This window comes from Cavia porcellus, unplaced genomic scaffold (genome assembly GCF_034190915.1).
Source record: "Cavia porcellus strain 051 isolate PalLab524CR breed Dunkin Hartley unplaced genomic scaffold, mCavPor4.1 scaffold_4, whole genome shotgun sequence".
NCBI classification, from domain to species: domain Eukaryota; kingdom Metazoa; phylum Chordata; class Mammalia; order Rodentia; family Caviidae; genus Cavia; species Cavia porcellus.
In genome coordinates, this window is record NW_026947487.1 from 70969370 (window position 1) to 70990225 (window position 20856).

Below are 20856 nucleotides of genomic sequence, written 5' to 3' on the forward strand. Positions count from 1 at the left end.
TTTAAGAGAAAAGCTGCGGAAGCTGAAATCCCTGGAAGTGCCGTGCGGGGGGTGGGGGTGGGGGGGTGGAATCACCCAAGCCTTTTGGAGCTTGCAACCAGATTGCTTTAGATGCTGAGTATGGAACTCTGGGACTTCATATTTGTCCTGATGGATGCTGGACTTGCTTTGTTCCCACTGCTTTATATTTCCCTGTTTGTAACTTTTGGAATGGTGATGTTTCTCTCATGCCTTTGCATTTCAGAAATGTGTAATCTTGTTTCCTTTGTACAGGGGGTTATAGTTAAGTTTACCATAGATCTTGGAGGAGACTTGGGATTTGGACTTTTCAGCAATGCTGAAAGTAAGGACTTTGGCAACTCTTGGAGGTGGACTAAATGTCTTTTGTATAAAGGATGTACAAGAGTACTGGGGGCTAGGGGTGGAATGTCATGGTTTATGTCTGTGGTCCCCAGGCCTCATGAGTTCGCATTGTGCATTTGTGATGGTTCAATGTCTAATGCTTGGATTGATGGTGTCAATGCTACAGCCACATAGGGGTGGAGCCAGGATGTGACGTAATGGCAGGAAGGTGTGTTTTGCCCTTTTGCTGGTTTTTCCCTTGCCGTTTGTAGCCGCCATGAACTGTGGCTCTGCCATGCCAGCCTGCCTTGGAGCCAACTGAGTATGGAATGAAACCTCCAAAAACTGTAAGAAATAAACCTTTCCTTTCCCAACTTGGGCTTCAGGTATTTTGTCTCAGTAATGAGTAAAAAGTAACTAAGACACATACATATAACATTTTGAACACCTTATTTCATTCAGTTCTGTTCTTTAACCAAACAAAATAGTTTTGTTTTCCATTAGGTCAATATGCGTGATCATTAAAGTCATAAAAGCAATCTTCCAAGACTTATTTTAAGTTCAAAATGAAAGCATTTTCATAAAAGCCAGGGTAATTGCCCTATTTTAATCTTAATATTTCTTTTAAATATGACCAAGAAAAGTCTGTCCAAAATATTTATATCAACATTAAGTGTTTTTATTTCTAACTCATTTCTACTACCACTAAGATTTCTAACAAAGTAACTTTTAAATGTGTAATGGTGTATATTTTTGAAGTATGTTGTCCAATACACTTGTTATCAACACAGTAAATGTTTAGGCATTTTACCAAACACTATTATCCCTCCATTTCATTTTGGCTATAGTATTTATTTCTGCTTTTTTCTTCATAAAGTATTCGTTCCAATATTTCTATCTATGAAGAGAAATAAAACGCACGTATGTATTTGAACAAGTGGATTGAGGCTCTTCTACTGTGGTTTTGTCTTTTCTTACACTATTGTCATTAAATTGTAATTCTTCTCTATAATGTACTTCTGATATTTATTCTGATATCCATGTTACATGCAGTGAACATATTTTATTTATTCATTTCTGCAGAGAACAGTTGGCTCTAATATCTCCATTTTAAAATCATTTTATGTATATAATCTCTTATGGACTGTTTCTCTCATGAGTTTCTCTGTGTAAAAGTGCGGAGTTCCAAATATACAAACACTTTTTCTGATTTCTGAGGTTGTGTTCCTTAGTGATTGCACAGTCTGCAGTTCCAGCACTGTTGTGCACAGTCTGCACAACAAACACTTCGGTTCTAGCCACATCTTCACCAGCACAGTAGCATCCCTAGAATGAAACCTGGACCACCAGTGAGTAGCATGTTCAAGCACATCTTCTTTATATAATTGTCCCTTACAATTTATTCTGAACTCAGGATCTAAAAATGACAAGTTTTCTAAGTGGACTACTATCCCAATATTGTAACTCCTGTGTTTGCCAATACTCCACCAATGTGGAAATCCCAAAGTGATTTAAGTGGCAGAAACAATCAGGTTTAGAAGAACTCTCACTGTATTTCCAGTGGGACACAGTACCCTGCTCTTTAGGATTCAGGAATTCTAATCTAGCAGGGTCTACAGCTACAGAAATAGGAAGTATAAATTCTACAGTAAAATTAATAAAAGTTATAAAGAGAGACGCCAATATTGCTTGGATTATGGACCTGATAATTCCAAACATTGGGCTCAGCCCCTATTGACCTCTATTATGGGGCCTGAAAACTTTATAAAAGTGACAATTTGTACATACTTTAGGCTTTGTAGACTAGAGCAGTTTTTTTTTTTTTCAAAACCACTTTCCCCTCAAAGGCCAAAAAGTAGCCTCGAAAAATACCAAAACATTTCTATAAAGTTATTGCCTCCATTAGGATTTAACCAAGGCAATGATCCCCACAGACATCAAGGACAGTCACTCAGTTATTGCATATTATTATTTGCCACCAAGTTGCTGACTTCTCTAGTCTCCTTGGAGAGCAGGACCATACTGAGAACTCAGCCTTGATCCCAGCACTGCTGACAGTTCAAACATCAACAGTGAGTGTCAGCAGAACAGCCTAAGTGACAGCCTCAGCTGTCAAAGGACCAAACCAAAGCCTCTATCTCTGCTGCCTACACAATTTGCTTCTAAAGTTCATATATCAAGTACTACCCTAGGAAAAATTATTGCATAAATAAGTAATGCTACTTTTTAAGTAGATGATAGACAGTGAATAGGTACTGTTGAGGTTAATAAAATCCATGTACTATATAATGCTCAGGGAAAATTTTTCCAAAAACAGGACAAGAGGTATATGTTTTTCCTTTTTCACAACTACATTTTCTTTCAACCTTTCCATAACATACCAAGGAGCCTTCCAAAGCACCATTGTTCTTACAATCAAAAAGGAATAACTAGAATATAAATACCAACTAGAATTTATATAACTTTGTGGTTTCTTTCATATTAAAGCTAATTAAGGGCTGGGGATTTAGTTTAATGGCATATGTACCTGCTTGGCAAGTGTGAGGTCATGAATTTGATCCTCAGCATCAGAAAAATAAATAAATAAAGCTAATTAACTGGCCTGTTTCTATTATAGAGTAATTTTCACACATGGGAATATTTTAAAATTTTGTGATAATATATGCATAGTTTTAAATAAATTTCTTTGAGTTTTTTTTTAAATTTTATTTAAGGAGAAAAGAAAAAAAAGCAGAGAAAGGTACAAGTTATATAGATTTACAGAAAAAAATAAACAGTAGGAAATCACTAGTTAATGGATTACATGTTGTCATCTTAGAAATAATTGTTCAAGTTACAGAATTAACGTTTATAAAGTGGACATTCCAACAGTGAGACTGCAAACAGTTCTGTTCAATGATCCAACAAAACTCAGTAATATCATTATATATCTTATACACTTAAATATACATGCAGTTATATCATTTAGAGCACTTTCTTTTCCTCTCTTTTGTACAATGACAATTACAAATCTTGGGTTTTGTTGCTCCCACAGTTCTTATTACTTTTTTGGAAGAGAGTAGAACCAAATGTGACATAACAGAACAGAGTCAGTCAAATCAAAAGGGTGTACATAATAGTTAATGTAAAAGCATAATACAAGGTGATCAACAATGGTTACCATAATGCCTCCTGCTATCTCTAATAGAATTGCCTATATCATCAGTTATATTAAAATTGAACAAAAAAGTAAAGAACAAAACCAACAAAACCAAAACATTGGAGACATTATAGGTCTTCAAAAGTAGATAATAGTCAACCAGAATGGGCGTCATAATGAATCTCATTATCTTCACAGCTATTGCCTAAATTTACGAACCTGGTACTATCAAACAAAACAGAATAGAGGAACATCAGTCAAAACAAGATGGTGAGAGCAATACAGGGCTTTAAATCAAGACAATGGAAAGTGAAAGTGGGTTACTATAATAAATCCTGCTATTTTTTATTTATTTTTCCCTTAATTAAAAGGATAAAAATAAAAAAGTAAATAATAAAATGGAGATTGAGATAAAAGTGGGCATAACAGGCAAAACATTGCAGATCAAAACATAACCATTTAAGCAAAATAGTGTTTCACCACAAGATAATCCCAACATAAAAGTAGTTACCATATTGTCTCTTTCCTTGAAATCTTTGAGTACAACTTCGTATACTGTAGCATCAAATATATCAAAACAATGTAAAACCATTTAAGAGAATGACAGTATTACAGGGTATTTAGAATCAACTAACAGAAAATGAACAATGGTTTCTGTATAATCTCCTTGTCTATAAAAGTTTTTGCTTATACTATCATATATAATAAAATTCAATAAGATACAACCTGTTTAGACCAATGGAGACAGAAGAACAAAAGCTTGATGAGACTTCAAAACAAGATGATACTAAATCAGTATTACCTATTAAGACGTCATTTTCTCCAAAATAGCTGTTCCTATTATCCAATCTTCTCTGCCTCATTTCTGTTGAGCTCTTTTTCTGTCATTAGTTGTCAGTTTGTCTTCTTCATTTTGTTTTCTGCTCCATTCATTGTGGCCTCTCTGCCACTATTTCAGGATTCTTCATATTTTCCTTTTTTAGAATATCCTGCAGTATTCTCTGTAGAGTTGAATTGGTGGTTGCATATTCCCCTAGTTCCTCTTTATCCTGGAAGCACCTTGTTTTTCCATCAATTTCCAGGGATAGTTGTGCAGGATATATCAATCTTGGCTGGAGATTATTATCTTTCAAAGCTTGAATTATTTCCCCCCATGCTCTTCGTGATTTGATGGTTTGTGCCAAGAAGGCTGCTGTAATTCTGATGGGTGTTCCCTGTAAGTGATCTGTTTCTTGTCTCTGATGGCTTTTAATATTCTGTTCTTGTATTGGATATCTGGAATTTTAATTATTATATGCCTGGGTGTTGCTCTGTTTGGGTTGTAGGTGGCTGGGGTCCTGTATGCTTCATAAAACTTAGTATCTTTACCTTTTGCTAAATTAGGAAAATTCTCCTGGATTATTTCTGTGAGTAGCTTTTGTAGTTCATTTGTTTGTGTCATTACTTCTTCTTTTATGTTCTTAATTCTTAAGTTATGGATCCTCTTATCATCTTCTTATCTTTGTATTATTGCTGTTTGTTTCTTTGTTATTTTTAAGAAGTTTTTCATTTCATTCTCCCATATTACAAATCTGCCCTCCAGTTCAGATAGTCTGTCCTTAGTTTCCTTCAAGCTGTTATGCCAGTTTTCGATAGAGTTTGTAGTTTCCTGGTAATCTCTTTGAACCTGCTTCATATATTCTATGCTTTGTCTATTTTCTCCATCAAACAATTCAACCCTCTTTTTCTGTTCTTCCATTCCACCATCTGTTTTTTCTTGGGTGGTGCTTAGCATTTCTCTAACTATTCTGCTTATGTCTAGCTTCAGGTCATTAATAACTTCATTCCTGAACTTGTCTATGAGGCTCTGGAGATAGCGCTTTATATCTATTGGTGCTGTGTCTGCTATTGCCTCTTTCTCAAGACTGGGGGCCAAGGAGCCTTTCTTGTTGCTGCCTTTTCCCATATTCTTTGTTCCTTATATATGCAAGCGTATATAGGAGGCCCAGCTTCCTTCCCTGTCGGCCACAGTCTGATTGAATTGCGCCAGCTAGGTGTTCCCGCACACTGCAGACCACCAGGAAGTTGCAGGCCAGGCAGCCTATGCGGAGCCCGCCCCTCCAGGTCAATCTACCTTCAGGCGCTGGGACCTGGGTTGTGCTAGCCTACTGGGTCTCAGCCAGCAGCGTCACATAGGCTAGGCACTACTCACCAATCCCTCTTGAGAGGGGGATACGTGACTGAAGTCACTGCAGCTCCCTGTTCCCGCAAGTCTACCCAGTCCTAGAATGTCCTCTGTTGGAGTCTCCTAGACCGTGGAAGAGTCCCAGTTTCTCTCACTCACCATAGGTCAATGCACAGCTCCCCGCCTGTCCTGCTTTCAACTGCGTTCACCAATTCCCATTCTCAGAGTGTTCGCACCTCTCTCTCCCTGCTGAGCCGATGTAGATGCAAGCAGCGGTGGTGGGAAACCCAAATTGCAGCTTCCAATGGTGTGGGCTCCAGCTTAAACACTGAGGCTTTTCTGTTCCTGTTATAGCACCAGGATTGCATTCCCAGTTGGTTTCTCTCAGCCCAGTTCATTCTTGGGTCAGCAGGGCATATCTCCTCCTGCTTATGATTCCTTACTCCGCACCATTCCTGAATTCTAAGCTGGGTCTTTCAGAGAGCCTCTGTAGCTGCTGCTATCTGTCTGCCATGTTCTCTGAAGTCCTCTTAAATAAATTTCTATACACTAACATTTTGCTATCTTATGGAAAATAAACTTATACACTGTAAGATGTTCAAAAGCATCTGAAACATCATTAAAAATCAGATGATAAATTTTGGTGTGCTTTTTACTGTGAGAAAAAGTATATAAGAGGCAATTAGCTTGCAAAAGGTGGGTAAATATAAAAAGACATATTTAAACTCTTAATAAATTAAAAAGTAGGTATTGGAAATCTTGGCCATTTCATTTCTTCTGGTAGGTATATTTTATTGCTAAATTACACGTGTAATCTGTCACTGTGTACTTAGGAATACGTATGCAGGGAATTATAAGATATGATCACATAAAATACAGAAATTAAACAAAAAATAGGAAATATAAATTTGAGATTCATGTAATAACCAGCGAATACATCTACTATGAGATAATGCACTAATCGAATGACTTCAAAAGAAAACATGTTCCTTAAAGTTCAAAGATTAAAGTATAAGATTATATCAACAGACTCATGTTACAATACTGTAGCACCAATGACCACAGACATGATATTTCAATATGACAGCATCTAGAGAGAAATATTTGGAGTCTCTCAACTCTTAACACTCACAGAATTACTACTTTTAAAAGGGGAGCTAGATAAAATGGTACCTTCCAAGATGGTTCCCAAAACAACAAAAGAATATTAGTTGAAAAGTACTAAGATATGAACACAGCATACAATTTCATTAGCAGTAATGGCACACTGATATTTTCTTAGCTTTGACCAATACATCTTGATTCATATATGTCAGATGAGAAGTTAACATGAAACAAATCTAGACAAGCAGACACAGGGACTTTCCATAATATCTCCTATCCCTATTCAAAATTTAAAATTATTCAAAAATTTCAAATTTCTTAAAAGCTGTAATGGCGATCTAAGTCTCTATCTATGCAAATAAGAATGCAAAACTGAGCTGTAATGATGCTCTGAAAAGAAGAACAGAGAGGAATACAAGTCTTCACACACAACTCATGGAAATGAGAGGAAGCAGAGACTGAGGCAGGGGCATGACGGGTTTGTGTTCAAGCTCTATTTCTTGACCTGGACTTGTGGTTGCACATACGTTGTCATTATATGGTAATTCGGTGAACTGTGCTTTTTGCTACACTTAACTTCCACACACCAAAAACTTTAAAAACACTTTTGTAATATAGTTAAATACCTCCCTGTTACTGACAAAGGCTAGAATAAAGAGACTATAGGTAAATAAATGAGGTGCACCTGTAGAGAGGTCATTAACAGGAACTACTATAGCAATTATTAAATTATAGGCCTAACATCTTCAGAACTGGAAAGCACTGTAAGAATCACCAGGTGCAGCAGTGGTCAGTTCTTCATGGAAGTACTCAGATGAGGAAGAACCCAGACAGCAGAGTCTCAGTCAAGTTCCTCAGGGACTAATGATGCACAGATTATAACCATTGTACTGTTTCAGGATGGTGAAATGACTTTTCATGACTTTTCAGCAATCATGAAGTTCCACAAAGAGCATAAGAGCTAAAACTATCAAATGCTTGGCTCTCTATTCCATCTGAAGGATTAAGTCCCACCTAAGAATCCTGGGATATTATAATTCCAAATAACAGTAGTATTAGTAAATTCTATTAATCTCAGTAAGTTTACCAAAGATATTTTTCCATCATCATAGCTTGCTTTTGGTTTTACCCATGAAATAACAGATTTTTGTATAAATTTAAACATTCTCATACAATACTAATGCATTTGTCACTTACTAAACAATAGCAGATCACAGATTCATAGGCTAGAGGACTACTAGCCCACTTACTTCTTTGAAAGATAAGGAAACTGATATTAGTGATATTAGTAACTTGTCATGTGTGTCTAGAATTTCATTCTCCTTTTTCAGGTTAATAAATTAGACTACATTTATTCTTCCTGATCATTGTCAGACAAAATGAACTGGTATGCCATACATAACATCATTAGTTTTTAGCTTGGGTTCTCCCACATACAATTCAGTCATTGTGACATCTGTGAACACTTCTATTGAAATGATAGTTGGTGAGCACCAGTGTGATGGCAAATGAACCACAGACAACACAAAATCTTCATTAGATTGAAAGCAAGTTGAAGAACTTCTTTCATAGATAGTAACTCATAATAATTGTAAGTGGAAATTATAATGTTTTATAAGTAATACCAATCTTAAGAAGGTAATGAAGAGGAAGATAATCATCATTATAGTCAAACCTAGAAGATTCTTCCAAAAGCCCCAAAGTGAGGGATCAATGCCTTGGATTTCCAAAAATTCTTCACCATCACATCTGAAATTAAACACAAAAAGAATACAACTTCATTCTAAGCATTGGTCATATTTTATTCACTCAATTCACTGTTCAGTTTTGAAATAAGCCTATAAGTTAAATGAACCTGTTAGTAGTTATCCCTTCATATGTAACAGCTGACAGATACTGAGTACTTACAATTTTGCCAGATATTACACTAAACAACTTCACCAGACAGCTAAATGTCTTAGTTTCTGTTCCAAACTCCAGCAGACTCTGTTTCCAAATGAAACCACCTAAATTGATCTTTACTGTTTGCATTTCTATCACTATTCTGGTCTTCTGAGTACTGACTAGTATCTACCATCAAAACTTGGCTTAGGGTATTCTTGGACTTTTCCAACTAGCATCTCCAAACCTTTCCAAATCCTCCCATGAACCAGTTCTGATGGATTCTGAACTATATGATCAGGTATGGTCATAGAAACAACCCTCCATTTTCCTGGCACTAAAAATCTGTCTTAGTCACTTTCACAAGGCTAACAAAACACCTGACACCCACAATTAAAAGGAGAGATTAATTTTGCCTCATGATTCAGTCCAGGTTTATTCTAACGCAAGAAGAACCTGGTAGAAGTATCTAGCAGAAGAAAGCCACTCATGTCATGGCAACCATGAAGCAGAGAGAAACGGGGAGGTGAATAGGCAGATACACACTTCCAGGGTCAGGCTCCCAGGAAATTGTCTTAACTGACCAAGTCAACCTAACAGCAGTATAGCTATAACAGCTCATAATCCAATAAGCTTCCAAAAGTCCCATCTCTGAACACATGAAATTCTTGGGGCACGTACTATATCTGAAGCATAACACTCTAATAATCCCTAAAATAATTCAATGGGATTTGAATATTATATACATTTTACAAACATGATCAGGTAAATGAGATGGTCAATGTTCAGTTTGGTTGTTCCTAGCTTGGGAAGCCAGTCACAAGATAGACAAAGACACTCTCCATAAAAACAAAATGAGAAATATTTAAGTTTACAGAGTTGTCTCTAAACCAAGTTTCTACCCCTTTCATATTCATTTGTTTCTAAATCTAAAATGCTGTGCTCTTCAAAGGAAATGTTTATCAAGTAAGCTTTCATTTATTACTGATGGAAAAACCCTGAGACCTAACTGATTATACTTATTGTCTTTGCCAAGATGGTCAAATCTACCTGTAGTTGTGCTCACCCACAAAATAACCATCAAAATACAGGCTATAAATTCTAAAGCTGGAAATATATGGGAACAAGGGTTTCAGGGCAGTCACATTTGGTCAATTCCTGCTGTAACCCAGGTATCAAACACAAATCTTAAGTAAAAGCAGAGCAGAGAGGAACCCTGCTGTTAAAATGAAAAGTTCTTGGTACTAAAGATATCTGGAACCATCATAATTATTGCCTGCTACCATTTCTGAGCATCTGTTAGAACTCAGAATTTCCAAAAGCATCCTTGTGTCTCTTTACTAAGAATTGCTTCCTCTTTTCCACAGGAAAGAAGATCTTTAGGTACGCATAAAGCTTGCGGTGGCTTCTCTTTATCTGGTTATATTTTCCTGTCCACTTCCTCTTAACCAGCAGCCTAGAGATGACAATATTACAAAACACCATATCTAGATCAAAACAAAAAAGAGTGGAAAGGGTAAAAAAAATTCTCCCTTCAAAAGTTTTTTCTATTGGTAACTCAAAATCTGTGTTAGAATTATTTCTAAACTACTTGAAAATCCAGGAGATATTTAATATACCAACGCTTCTGTTTCATTAATTTTTGTACCTAAATCATGCCATTAACAATAATCATGGAAGAGTATGATAAAAAACATAAAGCAATATTCCTAAATTTATTAAAACATAAGATTTTTTAAATCACATTATGCAAAAATGAAATTTCCATTTCAACACACTGAAATACACACTTCTTTCATTAGCATATACATCCTATAGTAGAATATTTCAAGTTAGTTTGCATGCATGCGCATGCATGTACACACACCGACACACATACGCACATACAATTGTGCAATTTTTCAATTCATGACATCCCCCAAAGGCCTTTGGCAGTGGGAAATCCTACAATCCTCCTGAGGCAGCACTCACTCCCTTTTAGATCTTACAACTCTGCCCAGGCTGGGCTCAAACATATAATATGATCCTTAAGTTTAGAGTCAGTTAGCTTTTCTTCAACTGTCAAAGCAAGCTGTTGTTAAATATTAAAAAAATAAGTACCCAAACCCATAATCAAAACATAAAAGTAGTCTTTCAAAATGTCACAGTAAATATTTCTCCACATTGAAAATTATTTTGGCTACCAGAGAATACAAATAAAGCATGTTCACATGCAACACTACACAATGTCTCACTTGATAGATGAGAAATACAGCCTCAGAAAGACTGACCCAGAGGATTCAGACAGGCTCTAAGCCAGGGCCTATTCTTCATTACAGCATAGCAGAAACTAAACCCATTTTGACAATGAATGTGAACTTACATTACATAACTGGAACAACCACTGTGTTCCGCTGTATTAAATTCAGGACAGAAGTTTTGACCCCAAAACTCATTATGCTGCAAAGCCTGTAACACAAATGAGAGTAGGCATTATAAAACATTTCCAAGAAATTATCACAATTATGTCTTGTGGCTTAATCTTCATTGTTATTCCTAAAGAACACCAAGTTTCACATTCACAGTGTTTGTCACATCACAGCAGCTAAAGTTATTTTTCCTGCAATTTAGATAGTTGGTTTTGGAATGTTATTCTAATTGGCAAGAAGGGACACCTGGCTCCCTGGAAGAACTGCTCTATAAATCGTTCCTTTTCTCCCAAATGTTTTAACCACATAAAGACTACAGTTAAAATATTACAATGCTGCTCAATGAATATTGATGCCTTATGGTAATTATCTTTTCTTAAATATTTCCATCAAAACCAGTTGTAGTCATAGGAAACAGAAACTTAGTATGCTATATAAAGGGAGTTTTCCTTGGAGTACATTAGTTTGATAGTAATGCCTTTGTTTGGATTTTAATATCCATTTCAATGAACCTCATATTCTAGTCACCTATCTTCTCATTTATTTCCTTATTACACAGACACATCAATACGTTTTCCATCAATTAGCATTTCCGGTTTACTATGAGAATTCTCTGCACCTTTTAATGTTCCCCAGATAATAGGGTAACTGGGAAACCATGATGGCTCCCTGACCTCATGCTAACCAAAGGTAATAGCGTATTCTTATCCTTTGCTCTGGAAAGGAGACAACTGCAAATCATGGCCAGGTAAATGACACAGTCAGAGTTCGGTTTGGTTGTTCTCATCTTGGGACGTGAATCACAAGACAAAGACACTCACCATAAAACCCAAATGAGGAATACTTAAGTACTGAAATCGTGTAAACACAGGTGCAATGGTTGCAACGGTTTCAGAATACAGCGATATATTAAAAAAAACCTACAAAAAAACACAAAACACAAATCATAACCAATCCAGTGATTTTGAGAATTTTAAAGAAAACCGTATGCTCAAAACCGTATAGTCTTCTAATCATTTCTGAGTAGACCAACTTGGTCTTGAAATTCTTTTCATTTGTACTAAATACTAGTCTTCCTCCTTTGTATGTGAATACCTCTGCATAGGTAAGGCTGGTAAAGGTGTTAAAGAAAGAACAATATCCTGAAATTTATATTATAGCTTTTGCTTATTTTTAAGTGTATATTTGCAATACATAGTAGTTATGTTTCTTCTAGGGAACAGATACATGCATATCATATCTTCATCATTTTTGATCACTTTGTCTTGTTTTTCACTATCTTTCGTTAACCTATTTACTTATTTATTTATTCATGGGTTTTGCTTCTCATATAAGAGAAACCATGTGATATCTATAGTGATACCTAATATAATGTAAATGCTATGTAACTAATTATACTGTATAGTTTAGGGAATTATGGCAACAAATGAAAAATGTGTCTCATAAGTACAGACATATAGTATTTGTTTTAAATCTTCAACTCATGGTTGGTGGAGTCTGCATATGGAATCTATGGGCATGAAGGGTCAACTACACTAACTGTTCTAAAGATATCACAACTACCTCTTTCCCTAATAAACCTTGTTATCTAGGAGCAGACCAGAACAATGCCAAGTCTCACATGCCCCTCTCTAACCCATACAATAGCAAGATTTGTCATTTACAAAGATTTGCTCTGTGAATTCATCACTTAATGAATAATGTGTGGTTCAAAGTACAAGTTTAGGATTAATCAAAACCTAGAATTGATACATAACATAATGTGGCAATATACAAAAGAAAATGTACCCCACACCTCACAGCACAGTAGAGCTATTGAGGAACAACTGCTGAAAATGAGTAAGAGATAACTATGGGGTTCACAGAAAATTGTCCTAACTGGGAGAAGACTTACTGGGATATGCAAAATAATGTCAATATTGGTAGTGTTTCTGCACTTATTCAGACGTGACCTAACCAAGTGTTTAGTATGTAACAAAGAATTTCGGAGTAAAATTTGGTTTTCTGATTGGCGTTATGGTTTAGATCTAGAATTTCCCCCCAAAGTTTTACGTGTTCAGAGGTAGTGTTTTTAAAAGTGATTAGCACGTAGAAGGTGCTCTGTTGATCGGCAGAAATCCACTGATTAGTAAATTCATAGCTGAGTGTGTTATTGAAAGCTGGGGGCGGGTCAGAAGAGGTACGTGATGTAGGGGTGTGACCTGGCAGGAAGTATCTTCCTCCCTGGCTCTTGCCTTCATATTCTGCTTTCTGGTGAGAAAAAAGAACAAGGCAATTGGTTCCAGTTATCGAGTGCAAACTTTGGGAACATATAGGGGGACATGTAGGATTATAATTAAGCAACCATTAAAAAAGAGACATGAAGATGAGCTAGGAAAAGTGATGTAAGCCTGTGAACCACAGCTACTCAGAAGAATGAAGCAGGAACACTGCAAATTTGAGGCCAACATAGGCAAATTAGCAAGATGCTGCCTCAAAATAATCTGAAAAATCTCAGGATATAGCTCAGTGGAAGAGCAATTTCGTGGCACGTGAGCAGCCTTGGATTCAAGCCTCAGTATCAAGAAAATGAGAAAAATAATAAGGAAAATTATACTCATATCAGAGAGTCTTAGGAATTCAGAAAGGAGGTGATAGTATAGTGGATTTTGAAATTTTTTAGTATTTTCAAAACACTCCTTTTCAAACCATAAGAGACCCCAAGACAGACTTCCCATGAGAAAATACATTACACTTCTTATGTAGCTTGGCTTTCATCCTGGAGAGTGGTAACTCCAGCCATACCACCTCTGTAGTTAAAAAGCCAGCAGATCTCTAATACTGGCAGGAAAAGCAAGCAGATAGCATGGCACGTTCATGAAATAATTAACAAATCATAATTCTTTTGGTTTTAGAAATGCCAATAGATAAGATATAGCACAGTGTTGCCAGAAAGAGCTTTTTAAAGGCAAATTACTAAGCATATGTTAACTAAGTTACAATTACTACGTTAGAACAGCCCCCCCCCCAAAAAAAAAAAGGTTGGACAAGGGAAGGAAGAAAGCTGGTATTCTCTACTATAAACTATAATTGTTTATGGTCTCCTGAAAGCATCAGTCCCATGTATAGAATATTTCCAGCTGATTTTATCAGATAGGTGAATACACAGGAAGGAACAAAGGGAGTATTTCCCTCTCACAGAAGCATAGATTATACTCACCAGCATAAACGCAAAATAGAGGTTCATGATTAATGTTGTCAGAGAGTCTATTCTTGGACTTATTGCTATGGCCAGTGCCATGGAACTGGCTGTGTAAGTTATCAGCATGACAGTAAACATCATGATGCAAAAGGCCTCTACCTCTTTTTTCAATCCTTAAAAGAAAACAAAGGGTCAATCCAGCTGCCCATATCACCTTGTTTTGGTAATAATTTATTGGACAAGTAATACTATAATCTATAAATCTAGTATCAGAATGAAGAGTAACACACTATCAAACTACCTGGGTCAACAGTTTCATTTTCCCTCCATGTAACTGCATAAAGTTTTCATATAGTTTTTTCTTATCACACTTACTACGAACTCTTCTCCATAAAGCACCTGTGCTCCCTTGTATGAACTTAAGAACAATATCTGAGTTCGTGAGATGGAGCGCTCCAAGCAACACAATAGACCAGCATTCTCATGCCTTCGCCTCTCACAGAACATTCAGCAACAGCATTTCACTTCCCCAGACATCTGCACAGCACTCAGTGTTTGCTGTGACTGCACTAGTGAGGAGTCTGGGGTCAGGACTCCATGGCCTTCACAGTGATTTTAATATCTGAGACCAGGGAAAGGCCTTCATAAACCAAGTCCCCCAGAACAAAGCACCATGTGACTTTGTGATTGAGAATGATGTTAACTGAATTCCTGAAGCCATCTCATAAAATATAGTGAGCCAATATTATGCATCACACAGGCTGAAGATTTACAAAGAGCTGCAAGAACACAAACAGGAATCTCGAGACCTCAATTCCACACCTAATTCTTTTGATGCACATCATCCTTACAAAATGGAATATCTAAGCTCTGTAAATGATTCTTATTAGGTAGCGTGTTATCAAAAAAGATAGTTCTGTTGTGTATGTGTGTACACCCACATGTTTTTGTGCACACATGCATTGTGTGGCAAATACTATCACTGAAATGTGGTGTTAAGTAATTTTGATGAGCATGGGATGAAGGCTGAACATAATGCAAAAATGAAACTATAGCAATCAAACAAGCATTTTTATTAATGCACTATAAAGTACAAGGCATACGGAATAGTACGTATTTTGTTTTATTGACCTCTATATATACGTCTATATAGTTATTAAGGATGTTACCGATCTCCTATCTATATTTTACCTCTATAAGGAACACACAGAGGGATAGAAAAATATAGACACATAGGCAATGAATATTCCACCGCTTCCAGTTTGGTCTCAAATTGTGTATAAATTTTTTTCACTTTTGTGTATGACTCACAGTAAATATATCTTATTAAAATCGAGTTCTATAGTTTAAAACGTTCAGGTAGGAAAAGATTTGGGAAAAATACCCATATAATATACAAAATAGCTAAGATAATTGTACTATTCACTCTATTAGCTTATTGAAAGAACAGCTACTGCTTGTATTGTTTGATCAGTTTTGCCTGCCTACATCTGGTAACTGAGCAACTACTTTGAAGAGAATAATATGTAATATAATAACTATTGTTAACTTCCTATCATCTTGTTTTGAAACTCTGTATCATTTTTATTGTTTTTTTATTTTTAAAAGAAAAAGATGAAAAATACCCATACAGCACAGTTATTTCACAGAGGCAACATATTTTGTCTCTAGCTCACGGCCTTTTTTCCACTTTGAACAATCTTCCCTAAATATTCTTGCAAGGAAAAATTAGTTTCACCAATATCCAAGTCTACAAACAAACTTTTTGTCTTTTTACTTACCAAACATAAAATATACAGTCAAAGTAAATGTAATACTCGGCAAAAGCCTTCTAGGGATTAAGTCAGATAATAGTTTTCCAAAGAAATAAGGAAGAAGTCCATAGTATCCGCTGATATACTCGTGTCTGTAGAAGAAAAATATACATTGTTAGACATCCCAGATTAATTTCAGAAGCTACAGACCATAAAAATAAGTGCTTGCTATATAGAATTTTGCTGCCCAGGGCTGTAAAAGGACAACTTCCCACATGTGCTAGGCTGCCACTCCGACACTCTTCACGACACCCCATATTAGCTGCAGGAGGCTCTCACTGTGATGCTCTCTTTTTGCAAAACTTCCTCCTGCAGCTGTCCACGTGGGCCCAGAATCCTGCTCCAGATGCAAAGAATCAGCATCTTCTCACTTGCCTCACAGACTCTGCTTCTTCTTTAATGCTGGCTCTCTCTGAAGAACAGCAGTCATGGTGGCTGTTCTTTTCCTCACTTCTTCTTCTTATTATTGTTACTATTAAGTTTATTGGTACCATTTAGATAGACACAATGATCACATTCATCACAGGGGATCTGTATTATATACATGATATAAAGAAGTTGTGTATCAAGACCTACAATGCAGCTTCACATCAACAATCTCTCTTTACTTCTTCTATTTTTATGCAAAAGACTTCTTCCTTTGATGATCCTGTCTCCAACTAAGCAGCCATGTCAGCCAACAAATCCTAATCTTCCTCTGACACTATTCTCTCATATTTGCAAACTATTTCACTACTATCTTACTCCTTCGCCTCTCTGATGATTCCTTTCCTTGGCATGTAAATATGAGCCAATTGTCTTTCATCTTTGAAAGACACAACAGGCAAACCCAGCCTGCTCCTTACTGTGAAGCTGCCCTCTTGGTCTTTCCACTCCTTCATCCAACGAGGATTAACTTGGACCCAATCTTTGTCAACTTTACCTGCTTTCTCCACTTCACTGCTGAACTCGCCATATACTCAACACCAGGCCTTCAAAAATTCTCTTCCTGGAGTTTTTATCACCAGGTATTTGCTAAAAACAAAAGCTTCTCTTCAGCCCCCTCACTGGTGCCTAGACATTTGCACTGGGATTTGCTGACCATACCCTGATCTTGAAACTCCTCTCCCTTGGCAGCAGATTCTCTACTCCACTGGTGACTTTTTTTCAATTAGTATTCATACATATGTACTTCAAAAGCTTCTGATTATAATAAATATATGGATAGTTTGTATTTTTCAATTAAAAAAATAACAAAATGAAACTGCTGGTAATCACCAGTATGGCATCCTTGTTGTAATTCTCAGTGGAAATAGTTTGTCCAATAATCACCACAACAACCATTGCAAAAGAAATCTACTCACATGAACAGCTTCTTCTCAAGCACAAAGATATCCGCGGCTGACACACTGCTAAAACACTGAAAGATGACCAGTGTGAGGAGTACTAAGGATCTTCGAGGTTAAAAGAAGAACAAAAACACCACAGTCAGTATCACATCATTAGATATTCTACCTGCAGAATTCTTTTTAATGAATAATATTACATTAAACAAAGTATTGAAATTTTTCTTTATGAAAGCTAGAATTATTTTGGTTCAAAGTGAGAGGGGAGCAGGACCCCATAAAGTCTCTCTTCCATCTGTCTCTACAGCTCAGCTCTCTTCCATCTGTCTCCACAGCTCAGCTGGACCCCTGTGAGTCCAAACTATAGCACATTTTGACATTCATGGCCTGCTGCAAGATACATTTTGTGTTCCCATAAAATTTATAGTTGAAACAACAATCCTTGGGAGGAAGTATTTGGGAGTTAATTAGATTGAGATGAAGTCATGAGAGTAAAGTCTCAAGATGAGATAAGTGTCCTTATGACAGGGAGGAACACCTGACTCTGTGTCATCAGAAGGCATCCAGGGAAGGCAGCCATCTGCAGCCAGCACAGGGCCTTCACAGGAACCCGACACTGCTGGATCAGAACAATGACTACAATATTTTATCCTTTCATCAGCTGATAGATGCTTAGTTTGATTCCTTGGTTTGGCTATTATGAACAATATTGCAATGAACACAGAAATGCACATAAGCTGACTTCAAATATTGCAATACATGAAAGTGAGATGACTAGATACAATTAGTTTAAGCCCCTCTCCTAATTTGTTTAGCTATCACCTCAACCTACTAGGCGGCAGGAAGTTCATAGTCTGCAAAGGATTCAAACACGTTTCTTAGTTAAACCATAGTCCTCTTTGCTTAACAGGATGTTTACCAGTGCTTCTTAGGGTTTATTAATGTACAGTTGAAATTTGATCCCATTGTTGTTAATGAATTTAATACACTTGCCAAGGAAACACAGTACTGCTGCCAATTGGTTTTCTCTCTGTGCTGATACCTAGATGCCTGGAGGTCATAACACTGTGGCTTGCCCCTGAAAAACAGAGGCACTGAGCCAAAAAGTTTGCAAACCCCATTATAAAACAGAAACATGAAAAGACAAGGTAACAAAATTCCCCCAAAATCTCCCAGTTCTCTCAAAACCAGTTCAAGGGGCAATACGAGGGAGAAAATCATAAATGATACAGCACATATATTTCAAAGGCTACCAATGGAGATAAACCAGTCCATTAAAATAGTTGGTGAACTTAAAGAAGTTATACCTAATAAGATAATGATCTTAATCAAACAAATTATAAATTAGTCTAAAGACACTAATACACAGCTAATGGAACTAAAGAAAGAGATGTAAAATATGAATGCTCAACATAGAAAAAAATGGGAGTCTTTAAGAAAGGTACAAAACAGAAATCCAGGAGATTAAAAACTTGATTGAAATTGTGGGGGTAGAAGTGATCTATGTGAAGACAGAGTGAAGGAAAGAAATTATAAAGATTACAACAGAAATTTTAAAAAGGGAGACTAAAGCAAAACATTACAAAGAATCAATGAATCAAAGAGCTGGTTCTTTGAAAGAATAAACAAAATTGATAAACACTTAGCAAATGTTACCAAAAAACAAAAAGGGAGAAAAGATACAAATTAATACAATTAGAAATAAAAATGGTAAAATCAATGTAGACGCTGTTGAAATCCCAGAAAATTTGTAGCAAGTACTTTGCAAAATTATTTGCCATACAATTGGAGAACACAGAAGAAATAGAAAGATTCTAGATCTTATATGACAGCCACAATTAAATCAAGAAGACTTAAAAATTCTCAATAGCCCAATAACAGGCAATAAAGTTAAAGCAATAATAAGAAAAACTAAAAACTAAGAAAAGCCGAGGACCTGATGAAGTCATAGCCAATTTCTACAGAATCTCCAGGCAAGATCCAACACCAATACTCCTCAAAATTTTCAATGAAATCCAGAGATAAGGAGTACTTTCAAACTCACACTTGGAAGCTAATATTATCCTGATCCCAAAACCAGACAAGGGTCTAACCAAAAAAGAGAACTATACACCAATTTCTCTAATGAACACAGATGCAAAAATCCTTAAAAAGATACTAGTAAACAGATTACAATGAATCATCAAGATCATACATCATGAGGAAGTAGGCTTCATCCCAAGGATGCAGAGATGGTTGCATGCAAGCAAATCAATAAATATAATTCATCACATAAACAGAAGCAAAGACAAAAAATCACATGATCATCTCAATAGAAACAGAAAAGGCCTTTGACAAGATCCAACATCCATTCATGCTAAAAACCTACAGAAAATAGGTATCTCAACATGACAAAAGCTATTTATGACCAAGATACTGCTATCATTATACTAAGTAGGGAAAAAAATTAAAACTTTCCCTCTAAAGTCAGGAAACAAGACAAAGAATTTCATTATCACCACTCTTGCTCAACATAGTCATCAAAACATTAGCCAGAACAATCAGGCAGTGGAATACTTTAGAAGAGGACAGTCAAGCTCTGCCTAGCTGCCTGGGTCCTGGAGGTTTTGAACTCCACTCAGCCAGGCATAAGACCCGGGCACCACACTCCAGCAGTATGTCCTCACTAGCCACACAGAGGACCCGAGCTCTGCCCAGCCCAGTGTCTCAGTGCAATCCCTCAGGGGAATGAATGCCCAGCCAGCCTTACAAGTCACAGAGGTACAGAGGCCAGCCCAGGCCCAGAACCCAAGAGCCACTCATCAGGAAGTCACCAACCTAGCTGATGGGTGTTGGAGAATTTGAGCTCTGGTCATCAGATCACAAAGGTCCAGCTCTACAGTTCAGGGGGGCAGCCCAGCTAGTCATGCGGAAGGTCCTGGAGGTTCTGAACTCCACCCAGCCAGAAACAAGATCCCAATACCATATGTGCTCTGGCTGGTAGAGGTGCGCTCTGGCTGGCCCCATGCTCCTGAGGCTCTGAACTCCTCCTAGCCAGATACAAGCTCCCAGCCATTCCACACTTTGGGGATGCACCCTGCCTAGCCACCTGGGTTCCAGAGCCTCTGAATTCTACCCATCCAGGCATAAGGTTCCAGCACCACACTCCAGGAGGACATCCCTGCTAGCTTCCTGGGTCAAGAAGGTTCTGAACTCCACCCAGCCAGGCCCTAGGCCCCAGTGACACACTGGGTGTGTATCCCTGCTAACTACCTGGGTCCCAGAGGTTCTGAACTCCATTCAGCTAGGCACAAGGCTACAGCACCACATTCCAGGGATGTGTCCCTGCTAGCCATGTGAGTTGTGGAGGTTCTGAATTCCACTCAGCCAGGTTCTAGGCCCTAGCAATATACTCTACGGGTGTGTTTATGCTAATTGCATGGAGCATTAAGCCGTGCCCAGCACAGTGTCTCAGGGTAACCCAGTACAGTATATCAGGGAAACACCCAATAGTCCCAC

General features: G+C 37.2%; 1 protein-coding gene across 8 annotated transcripts in view; it reads right to left on the reverse strand.

The window, feature by feature from the left end:
• Positions 1–3023: 3023 nt before the first annotated feature.
• LOC100716350 (broad substrate specificity ATP-binding cassette transporter ABCG2-like) overlaps positions 3024–20856 on the reverse strand; it is a 131388-nt gene continuing 113555 nt past the window's right edge. For 7 of the 8 annotated variants that reach the window (XM_063247258.1, XM_013150089.3, XM_013150090.3 and 4 more), the window contains 6 exons: positions 17377–17466; positions 16001–16125; positions 14238–14392; positions 11860–11958; positions 10993–11078; positions 3024–8498 (listed from right to left, as the gene is read on the reverse strand). In XM_063247258.1, coding sequence (XP_063103328.1) covers positions 8330–8498; positions 10993–11078; positions 11860–11958; positions 14238–14392; positions 16001–16125; positions 17377–17466 — 724 coding nt within the window. In that variant the 3' untranslated portion in view covers positions 3024–8329. Of the gene's footprint in view, positions 8499–10992; positions 11079–11859; positions 11959–13239; positions 13289–14237; positions 14393–16000; positions 16126–17376; positions 17467–20856 lie in introns of those variants that run through there. The other variant, XR_010046956.1, reaches the window with a different exon arrangement.